Genomic DNA, 12,527 nt, shown 5'->3' on the forward strand with positions numbered 1-12,527 from the left:
TATTGCTAGGCTGAAAAATACTTTAAATCCCTGCTTTCCTAACACAGTTTCAAATACCCACATTTACTTTATAAGATGAGCATTATAAAATGAAAATGTTGTATTGAATCGGAAATTGCTTTCATATTCCCATTGCATATCTATTCTAAATCATATGATATGCAAAACGTATGTGGGTTATGATAAAATGATTCAAGCAGGAATTTCTGTTTTTATAATACTTTATTAATTATGTCTTAAAAATAGAGTTATATATCCACTAACTCTTATATTACCTAATATTTCTATCTCTTTGGATATTTTGTCTCAATAAAATAGTTCTCTAAGAACAACAATATTATAACGCTATCTAAACGAACAATATGGGTCGTTGTAGAAAATCGATTAGTGAAACAGAACAGAAATATTTCGTGTACTGCCACTGCGGGACTAAGGGACGTCCAATTTACATGTAGGTACTGTTGTTTAACGGTAATTGCTTTTCCAAACCTTAGCGTAAGAATAAATAGAGTGTATGTGTAACTGTATTTACAGCTTATATAAAAGTATATTTTATAAAGGTTTGCGTATTGCATCATATATTATGCGTTTGTTCATGTTAGAACTAAATTCAATTGTTTATCAATTTTCACACTAAATGGAAAATTGGGATACTATATAACTTTTACTCGTGGATTTAAATGGATAAATCTTCATTTACTGATTGAGCTGATTTTATCATAACTCTATCAAATATAGTTTACGTTTAGTTTCTCTATCAGCTTTTATTAAACTAGTATTTCAAAGATTTATTCTGATACTCAGAATGTATAAAGTTAAGTCTGAGTTATAAAAGCTATAAAAATATAGTTTCTGTTATTGAAGTAGTATTCCACATCCATGTATGTTATTACACGCAATCATACAGGAACATAAATATTTTTTTAGTTTGTACATTATTCTAGAAAAATAGCGTACATTTTATTAGACTGTAGGTACCTAGTGAAGCAAAGTATAAGACTATTTCTCCTACCAACTCGTTATAATTGCTTGCTTTTATTAGATAATTATTTACTTTAGTAATCGGTGCACTTTGTAGTTTCTACGAAATATGTGGTTAATGCGTGCCGTTCGATCACGCAATGTATCATCGTAGTAACTACGACGTAACACGTGTCAAAGCAAGACTGTTTGGCTGCACTTCTGGCCAAGATCGCATCGACCGGCTCCACTGACCCAGTCTACATCTGCGCTCTCTAATCACCCGCACATTATCGAGAACATTGTGTTTTTAATTAATAAATCTCCCAGTTTATAACCCAAAGAGCAAACGTTGCAAGCTAGGAGAGCTAAGGTTGCAATACTCAAGGCAAGCACGATTACAATAAAGTCGTAATGCGACAGATGCCAGCGGGATCTCCTTGTTCCATTTCTACGTTTATTCGGAAAATATCATCATAAAAATGCAGGGCAAGTATCTTTTTATACTTTTAACTCCACCAGCTATTTACCCGGAATAGTTTCAGCGGCCCCTATTTGCTTAGGTCGTAAATGTGAACTCGCGAACTTTTCTCTTGCAGAATTTCATCTCATAGTTTTAGGACTTCTGGCATTATGCAGCAACACCGAAGGAGCGTTTCGACATTTTATATTGCTTAAAAAAACTATAAATATTGGTAAGTGTTGTGTTGTTCAGTTCTTGTCATACATGTACCATAACATAAAATGAAACTTTGGTACTAGCAATATATCTTACCGTAAATATAGTCTTGAATTGATGTATTGGAGCTATCAATGTAAATTGTAGAGTATATTGTTTTATAGGACATATTTTAAATAATACATCTACGACTACATATAGGTACTTATATTAATAAACATGACCAAAGTCTCCAATACAAACACAATCCATTGCAGGAGTGATATTGCCTCCAAATACGGTGACTGAAGTGGCATTCGCGTCGTCTCTCGCCCGTGCCTCTATGGAGAGTCAGAAATATAACTTCGTGATGAACATTAAGTACGCACCCCATGGCGATAGCTTCGCGGCTTCGAAAGCGGGTAAGTTCCTTCCTAGTTTTATTGACTGTTAACTGCAGGAACTTGTTATAAAGTAAATAATAAAATATATAATAGTAAAATATATATTTTTGTGGCTTAATAAGCTTTATTTTAAGGTCTATGATTGGAGTTATTATTTATTCATGCACGTTCTTTTAGTGAATGTTCAATGTATGTTGATTTAATAATGATAAAAGGACTATTATATATAACTAGCGGCCCGCCCCGGCTTCGCCCGTGGTACATATGAAAAATAGATGTTGGCCGATTCTCAGACTTACCCGATATGCACAGAAAATTTCATGAGAATCGGTCCACCCGTCTCGGAGGAGTATGCAGACTAACATTGTGACACGAGAATTTTATATATAAGATATACATATAGTTAATATATAAAGATATGAAATACATAAATCGTCATTGAGAATCACATTCCAATTTTAAAAAACCTCACACGAATTTTTAAATCTGTAAAACTTATGTACACTTAACCACGTCGACGATATCAATAATCCACACCAAACCCTTATACTCACCTCCCTTTACACAATTTTGAATCATATCCTTATCTAACTAAGATTCATATCACCTTGCAGCGTGTGAACTTCTAGCCAGTGGAGTTATAGCAATCTTTGGGCCCACTGACTCGAACTCCGCAGATGCTGTTGAAGCCCATTGTCGAGCTGCCGGAATCCCACATATCCAAGTGAGCTCTCGAAACTTTCAATAGTTGTTGTATATTCTGAGCATTGGCATAATTATGATAATCTGTGGTGAATGGAAATTGGAATTGAACTAGAAAGTTTGCAAATTCTATAGGTTTTGATCTGTAAAGCATTCCTTTTTAAGCAGAATTAAATAGAAAACCAAACATGCCCAGGAACTTTTTCTGAATTACATAAAAGAAAGGCGTTAAGTCCTAAAAATACTTGCCTGAAAAAGAAATAAAAAAGTATAATTTTCTCCAAGTACCTAAACACTAACCAAAAATGTAATTTTAAGAATGCAGTGTATGTGTTGCCAAACTCGTTTTAATCGTGTTAATGTTATATGTATTTTGGCAAACGAATTTGCGGTATGTGAGGTTACTGTTCAAGAGACGTAACTAATATCCTTGACAATGTCCCCAAATATTAGATATGTTTCCTTATATACGTATTCAGCTTAGATTACAAAATAACGTATTCAGTATTAAAATAACAAAAAAATAAGTAATAATAGTACAGTTTGAAACAAGTGAAAATTACCTACGCTCTCTATTTCGTTTTTATGATAAGCACATCTTCAAATTAAAAACTCTCTCAGATTCATAAATTAATATCATGAAAATGAATGAATAGATGAATGAAAATACTTTATTTGCACCAAAAACAAGGAAACAATACGAAAAAAACACATACAAACAAACACGTACAAAAAGGCGGCCTTATCGCTAAAGCAGCGATCTCTTCCAGGCAACCTTTAGTCGAGGATCATGAGAATTATGTTATAGGTGTGTACATTTTATGTGTACCTATTGTGGGAATTTTGTGTAAAATAGAGTTCAATGATATTAATTTTCAACAGGCAGTATGGCGACCGCCTCCCCTCCGAGGTCTAGATCGACCGTCTCCCCCAAGCATTAATCTGTTTCCTGAAGCCATGGAACTGTCGAGGGCAGTCGCTCTTTATGTTAAGGATAACGACTGGACTACTTATACACTATTGTATGATGATGATGAAGGTAATATTTTAAGCTTTTCTTCATTTCAGTCTCGATTTTCCGATAATTCATACTATATAAAAAGTAATATATAAATTTAGTTTAAGTACAATTTCTTTCAAGTACACGTTGGAATATGTAGTTATTTGTGTTTCTGTATATTAAGCTATTTTAAATTGATATTTAAAAGCTATAAATCTAATGACTAACAAAATATTTATTTAATATGCAATGGATGGAAATTGCTAATAATCATAATTGTGCATTTAAAGACCGAGAATTTATTTAGTATTTGTTTTACCCAATACTATGTTAGACAATAGATGCAATGCAATATGAGTTATTCCCACCTGCTAGCATTGATTGTTTAGTATAACCGCACAAAATACACATTGGGCAACAATTTATACAAATATAAACAGCAGTCGCTTCATTCACGATACTCTATGTCAATATTGTTCCAGGGCTAATTCGATTACAGGAAGTCCTCAAACACGCAGACCCTGAGCATAAGTGGTTAGTTAAGCGACTGAAACCGGGTGAGGATAATAGGCAATTGCTGAAGTCACTTAAAGCGACCGGTCAGACGAGAGTGATTTTGGACTGTCCTTCGGATAGAGTACTCGATTATCTGCGTCAAGCGCATGAGGTCAAGTTTTTTGAGGATTATATGGTACGTCGATTATTTAAGAATCTGTCATGGAAAGAAGGTAGATTTCAATATTGGATTAAACGGTTTGCTATATGATGTTTACGGACGTAAAATTTTGAAATTGTTATTTACTTAAGTGCCGAAATATGCCATTCATATTTTAAATATGTAACATACCGATTGCTTGTTTGTTTCAATTCGAAATTATAATAGTTACACCTATTAATACTCGGAACGGTTTTAATAGGTATTAATTAATATGCTTGTTAATTACGGTATTTCCAGAGTTACGTGCTACTGTCATTAGACGCTCATACATTAGATCTTCAGGAATTACGCTATGGATTATCGAATGTTACGTGTTTGAGGATATTCGACCATTCAGACTCAAGAACGAGATCCTATCTAGCTGATTGGGAAGCGAGAAGTACTGCGGATGTTAGAATTCCAAAAATGACTCATGAAATTACCGTATGTTATATAAATTATTAACTTCTTTAAATTTTAACATTCATAAATTCAGTACCTATGTCATAATAATATCACTTTTTACATTGTTTATACATAATATATTATGCAAGTTACACACATAACAATTTATTGCATTGCTTAGGTATGAATGAATGAATGAATGAAAAATACTTTATTGTACACCTTATAGAATACATTTTACAAACTTAAAAATATAATATAGCAATGTACAGTAGGCGGCCTTATCGCTGGCAGCGATCTCTACCAGGCAACCCAGAAAAGACGAGGAAAATAGATGAGTCAATAACATGGTGGTGCAAAATAAATAAAAGTGCCAGAATAATATTTTATTATATATATACTATACTATACCTACATATATGCAGCTTACATTATCATATACATACACAAATAATAATATTATATATACGTATGGTTGATTGTTTAAAAAATATTATTAATGACTCATCTACTAATAACTTATTAATAGTTTATATGTCTAAATTACAACTTCTTTATGTATCAATATAAGTTGTAAAATAATCCGCTAATCAATCAAAATAAAAAAAAAAATTTCATTAAAGAAACGTTATCTTTTATTAAAAGTTATATTCATACATTCTTATATAGGTAGAAGCAGCATTGGCCAGTGACGCTGCACGACTAATTACCGACTCCGTGGAGAGCGCTCCAGAGGACTTTAAAATCGAACCAACACCTATCGAATGCGATTCCGAAAACCAATGGGAAGCCGGGCCAGACTTTACTGAACATCTATTAACGGTATTATTGCTCTTAAGCGAACAATGCAATTTCTTTCTGTTCAACAAAAATATATTATTCCGGTGTAATTCAAGTTTATGTGACTCCACAGCTTTGTATTATGCACCGTATTTCTCTCGCGTTAACGCTACTCGTGTTGACGGTTTTAACTGTCCTTAGGGATATTTTCAGGGATATTGCAAAAATAGACTCTCGAAAAGAAATGCAGGATTTCACGTTTAATTTATTTTTAATACGTTCCGAGATCTACACATCTGTTTTTAACGTATGGCTTCATTTATTTGAAAACTTTATTGGTATCAGTTATAAGCTAGTTTAACCAAAATGATAAACGTGTATTTGTTATTTCAGAATCCAATCGTAGGAATTACGGGCAAACTTTTATTAGAAAACACAACAGGAGAACGAACTAACTTTAATGTAGAAATAATGGAGCTATCCAACAGCGGGTTTAATAGCATAGCAAAATGGAATGCTGAGTTGGGTTTTGTTTACGTCCGAACAGCCAACGAAGATTCCGATCTCTTGACAGAAAAATGGCAGAACAAAACTTTTCGAGTCGTCTCACGCATCGGCGCCCCTTATCTGGTTGAGAGGAAGCCTAAAGAAGGTGAAGTTTTCATTGGTAATGACCGCTACGAGGGCTACTCGAAGGACCTTATACACGAGATATTAAAAGAGACATTGCATCTTAATTATGAGATTGAGATCGTTCCTGGTAACGGCTATGGATCCTACAATAAAGATACCAAGAAGTGGGACGGTCTTATTGGACATTTATTAGAAAGGGTCAGTGTAATGGGCACTTTGTGGCGTAATAAGCTACGTTGTTATAGAATTAATAAATATATAGATAACATTAATGTTCTTTTGCAGAAATCTGATTTAGCGATTTGCGATTTAACTATTACTTATGAACGACGATCGGCGGTGGACTTTACTACCCCTTTCATGACTTTGGGGATCAGTATTTTGTATTCGAAACCGACGCCGCCGGAGCCGGAGCTATTTTCATTTCTAAAGCCCTTCTCAGTCGATGTTTGGATCTACATGGCTGCCGCTTATTTAATGGTTTCCTTATTGCTTCATATTTTAGCAAGGTTCGTAAGAATTTGTATTGAAAAACTTGGCCTTAAATTGTTAAACGTTTGCATAAAAATACATATTGTTAGACGTGACTTTTGATTTAATATTTTTGTGGATAAATAGTTGTCAATATAGTTGTCACTGTTTCCTGTACGAACATGCTTAGCTGTCGAATACTATAAATTGCCGCTTTCCTTTGACTCGTGGCCACAGAGCAAGCTCGTGGCGCATTCGTACGAATCGTGCCTAGGGGCTCGGACGCTGTTTATACGACGTTCGACCCAACTACCCTCACTTTACTAATAGTCGTTGACTAGCTGCGTTTTGTTATCAACTACCTACATCAATTAGGTAGCTGTGTAGAATCGCAGTACATTCTTATTACATTTCAAACTAATATTTAACCTTGCCTCGCGTGTTTATTTCTTATATCAGAAGCGGGATAGAATTCAAGCCTATACTTTTTAATTGTTTTGAGTTTACGTAGTTTTGTAACGGCATACTGGCGTTTGTGTTTTTTCGTGCGTTGTGTAAAGTAAAAGTTTGTTACGTGGATTATTGTAACGGGAATGTAGTTCATCGAAGGAATTGTGTGTAGTGATCCAAATCGCTAGTTGAACTCTGGCGTTGAGGTATTATCTAGTCGCTGGCGTATCGTAGTGATGTATTTCACTAGTCGAACGAGCGTAGATATACCAAGATACGCGAACGGAGTGGCTATGTCATGTGGACGTGGTTATTGTTCTGTCAGGTCAGTCTGGCCGAGGCAGGATGGTTGTGTAATTCCGAGATGAACTACCGTAGTGTTGTAATACGAGAAAAGGCGTACGAGGACGTACGATTGTCAGTATGGCCGTGTTAGACGTGACTTTTGATTTAATATTTTTGTGGATAAATAGTTGTCAATATAGTTGTCACTGTTTCCTGTACGAACATGCTTAGCTGTCGAATACTATAAATTGCCGCTTTCCTTTGACTCGTGGCCACAGAGCAAGCTCGTGGCGCATTCGTACGAATCGTGCCTAGGGGCTCGGACGCTGTTTATACGACGTTCGACCCAACTACCCTCACTTTACTAATAGTCGTTGACTAGCTGCGTTTTGTTATCAACTACCTACATCAATTAGGTAGCTGTGTAGAATCGCAGTACATTCTTATTACATTTCAAACTAATATTTAACCTTGCCTCGCGTGTTTATTTCTTATAATATTATAATTATTGGCTTCTACATAGAATAAATTCGCTCAATCTCTATTCATTATCGAGTTATAAAATTATTATTCCACGAAACGTTTGAATGGAACATCGGGAATTACTCAACACCGCCGTTCCTTGGCGCAAATTAAGTTATTCCGGCGACGTTCAAACTCAGCATACTCGAATGAATTGCAGGCTCGCGCCAAATGATTGGGAGAATCCGCATCCATGCGATAAGTCACCAGAGGAATTGGAAAATATTTGGCATATCAAGAATTCTTGCTGGCTCACCGTTGGATCGATTATGACACAAGGCTCTGATATATTGCCGAAGTAATATCACATATTATGATTTTATAGCCATCCATCATTTAATAATGCTTACATCATGTGAAATCTTTAAAAATTTGAATACCAATATTTGCTTTTTCAATTAATTTATGTTTAAAACAAGAAATATATGTTCCTTAAATAAAACACCTCCTAGGTAATCTTACTGTGTAAATTTACCGTTAATTTTAGAGGCTACTCAACTCGTTGGGTTTGTGGCATGTGGTGGTTTTTCGCTCTAATTATGTGCTCGTCGTATACAGCCAATTTAGCAGCCTTTCTGACTAATGCGGCCATGGATGATTCAATTAAGAGCGCTGAAGACTTGGCTATGCAGACCAAAATTAAATACGGAACCGTTGTTGGCGGTTCAACCTCGTCATTTTTCAAGGTGTGCCTTATTGAATTTATACGCAAATGATTGTATGAAACTCTGTAATGCAAAATCATTTTAATGTTGAATGCACAGTATAACGGGTAAATGTTATCACAAGGACACGTGGATTTCATTATCATTATGTCACATAAACAATTCATTAGCAGTCTAGTCAAAAATAGTAGCTTTAATTAATTATTGTAATAACTGTTGTTATATTTAGCAATTGTAATTTAAATTATCATCTTTAAGTAATGTTGTATACCATATATGTAAATATGTGGTTTTGGACTCTCAATCAAAATATATTTGGGCAATTATTCAAATTAAAAACACACGTTCACGTTAATTTGAAATTTGAAAGCACATATTTATGAGAGAGTAAGCAAAGGGGTAGGTGGGCCACCTGATGTTAAGTGGTCACCACCGCCCATAAATACTAACACTAGAAGTGTTACAGGTGCTTTGCCGGCCTTTTATGGACAAATAAGCTCTTTTCTTATATGAATACCGTATGCTCTGACACATTAATTATGTGACTCAGCAAATCGTATACCATCGCATTTCAAATTACAGAGGTCCAACGTATCTACGTACCAACGAATGTGGGCGGCCATGGAATCGGCCCGGCCATCTGTGTTCGTAAAGAATAATGACGAAGGAGTTGAAAGGGTTTTAAAGGGTAAAAGATCGTACGCCTTCCTCATGGAATCCACGGCTATAGAGTACCAGCTGGAAAGGCACTGTGATCTCATGCAAGTTGGTGGCTTGCTAGATTCTAAGGGATATGGAATTGCGATGCCTTTTGGTACGTAAGAGTTTACTTATAGCCAAACATTTACATTTTATCTCCGAGTGACAATTTTTTTATAATTACTCAAGTTTCAGATATTAAAATTTTATACTTATGTCTCAATATTTTTAATTTTTATTATACTTTCCATCATTAATTGTTCTATCAGCTTGTAATATTAATTGAGGGTTTGAACTAATTTTATGATAATTTTTTTAGATTCTTTTTATCGAACGGCCGTGGACAATGCAGTGTTAAAATTAGCTGAAAGCGGAAGACTAGTGGAATTAAAAAACAAATGGTGGCAGGCTTCAGAGGATGATGAAGCATGTGTTGTGAGTACCTACTCTAAATATTCTCTTATAAAATATTATATAATAACGTAACGTTATGCTGGAAATTAGTCGACTTGAAATTATTTATTTCCTACAGTTCTGTACTATTATAGTAAACGTAATGAGTAAACGTAATATGGACTTAATTGGTAAATTGAGTTATTAATTATAATGAATAGGTAGATTGAATTATTTTTCAATCAGAATAATTAAATAAAATCTTCTTTCAAAGAATTGAATGTAAGCAGTAAGACTAATCTTAAATCGCTTAAATCGTTGTACATCATTGTGTACATCCAGAAAATGTTTTTAATTAAAGAGCCCATTTTGTGTTCTCATTTACTGCCTTCTTGTTATTTATGATCCTTGAAAGAAGGATCCTTCGTTTAATATTGGACATTTGTTTATTTGAATAACAGTATTAGATAATATATATAATGGTAACGATATAAAACGTATATTTTATTTGAGATCCTAATATCTTGTAATTGTCAAATTATACCATAATATCTATTTGATTTATTTATTTTTACAATCAAGTTGAAATTAGTTTCCTATTACTTTACACTTTAAATATCTACGTGTATCTACCTACCATGAGCGAAGCCTTCCTATTACCCTTAAGAATAACCTAAACACAATTTTATTCTTTATTGAAATGTATTAGGAACAAGAAACCACAGAAGAAGGTGCCAGTGCAGCGGAGCTCGGTGTAGACAATGTGGGCGGTGTATTCGTGGTACTGGGTATAGGCTGCGGCATGGCAGCTGGTATGGGGGCTCTCGAATTTCTCTGGCATGTCAGGGACGTTGCTATTGAACAAAAGGTAAGTCATACGTACAAGTATGCTTCAAATGTTGACCGTAAAGAGCTACTTGAATAGCACATATCCTTCATTCAGAACCATGCGAGCATGGCTTGAGTCGAAGCTAAAAAAATTAAACAGTATATACACAGGTATATATTTGGCATATTATTAAGCTTGATATTTCGAGCAACAAGCTCTAAATCAAACACAAGTAGAATTGGTTGATCTGTAACACGTGTGAATAAACTTTACACACAAAGAGATATAGATTTCTTTTTCGTACGATTTATTTGAGTTTATTAAACTTATCCATGTGCAGTGAGGGAAACTTTATCCATTTTGTGTGGTGACAATTGCTAGTCTTAGGAGATCAAACTATCTGAGAAAACATTTTACATAATCGGAATTGTTGTTCCTGAGTTTTTTTAGGATGATGTCTTTTTCTGAAATGTTTAAATTAAAGTCCTTATTAAGTTACTTACCTGACATAATCGATTTCATTAAATTACTCTCTGAGTTAAAAAGTTTAATAAATAATTAATTGCTCTGAAAATGCGACAAAACAACAGTGGTATTTTTTAAGTTAAAAAAATGCATTTGCTCTGACATGCGTCTGCGATATATTTTTTAGATTAATGAATTAAAAAATTAACATAATCTCGCAAATATACTTAAATTCACGTATAAATGTAAAGTATTAAGTCTAATTCTATGTATCTGTTTAGATGACACAAGCAGAAGCATTCTGGGCTGAGTTAGCATTCGCGTTAAGTTTTTGGGAGACTGAAAAACCTGTACAGCATTCGAGACCTTCGTCTTCCGCATCAGGAGATATTGCATCAAGAGCCTCTTCAGTACTACGTTCGGCAGCCGATTTGTTCAACATCGATGTTTTTAAATAAATTATAGCAAAACACTGTGTGTATTAATTTAACGATTCTCTTGCAGAATTTTCGAACCGTCGAAACACATTGATTGAAATTTACTGAGTTATTAATTTGGGATTATTATAATTATATTTCTCTGTAGATAAAGATGAGTTGTTAATAACACAGGTATAGGGATAGGATAAAGTACTGTGCGTAGGAGAACTAAAATAGCACTTTGAACTGTCCAATATATATGTATTTTAATATCTGCGACTCTACGTATATCTACTAAAATAATACACGTTAGTACGTTAAGTGGTAAAAAAATACTTGAATCAACGTATTCTATTTTTAGATAATCTAGTCTTATTTACTTAGTAAATATAGTGATGAAAGTTTTTATAGCATTATGCTGGATTATCAAATTATTATTTTTTTTATGAAATATTACCGACACTGAATTTGCATTATTTTCATGATCCCGTCGCACAATTTAAAATCTCATCACTGTCTTTCTTTTGCGATCATTTAAACGATAAATTAAAGGATTTCTAAAACTGCATTACACTTTAATTCAAATAATAGATTATCATAAATAATTTTTATTAGTATAACATGAAGTTTCTATGCAATTTATAATAAATCGCATTTGCTAGTTGATCATGCTGCATGACAGACTTGATGTCTTCCGTGATAGATTATTTCACAATACTGATTGACGTGAATGACATGAAACACCAACAAAACGTTCGATCTGGTGATTGGTTGTTATATTTTACGAAACATATGTAGTGCAGTAGTAATTAATCACGTAAAATGTTTATAGCTGATGGATTCTCTCAGAATGACCACCGTTTCTGCTAAAATATACACTAATAATAAGTTCAGCTAATTTTGGCAATTAAGTACGATATTTAACTGCTGATTGTGTTGGTAATTCCGTTTCTTGTGATTTTAAAGAAAAAAGCATGTAGGATGTAGGTATTCAAAATAACCGTATACTGTCTCTAGGATTTTATAACTTACTGAAAGTGCTTACATGGATTTCAATACGAAATTTAGTCTGAATACCTTAATAAAATCC

At 33.9% G+C, this 12,527-nt stretch overlaps 1 protein-coding gene across 1 annotated transcript; it reads left to right on the forward strand.

Annotated features, from left to right (window-relative positions):
• The first annotated feature begins 1,137 nt into the window (after positions 1-1,137).
• LOC149902867 (glutamate receptor ionotropic, kainate 2-like) lies at positions 1,138-11,476 on the forward strand. The gene is made up of 16 exons (XM_090109492.1): positions 1,138-1,449; positions 1,560-1,655; positions 1,897-2,040; positions 2,637-2,746; positions 3,607-3,763; positions 4,207-4,415; positions 4,680-4,865; positions 5,496-5,648; positions 6,000-6,437; positions 6,525-6,748; positions 8,128-8,265; positions 8,455-8,653; positions 9,215-9,446; positions 9,651-9,766; positions 10,434-10,592; positions 11,300-11,476. The coding sequence occupies exons 1-16, from the start codon at positions 1,443-1,445 to the stop codon at positions 11,474-11,476; spliced, it is 2,745 nt and encodes a 914-aa protein (XP_089965618.1). The 5' UTR covers positions 1,138-1,442.
• Positions 11,477-12,527: the final 1,051 nt, after the last annotated feature.

This window comes from Colias eurytheme, chromosome 14 (assembly GCF_061535395.1).
Source record: "Colias eurytheme isolate Ceu_HAF_F1 chromosome 14, ilColEury1 Martin Lab GWU primary, whole genome shotgun sequence".
NCBI lineage: Eukaryota > Metazoa > Arthropoda > Insecta > Lepidoptera > Pieridae > Colias > Colias eurytheme.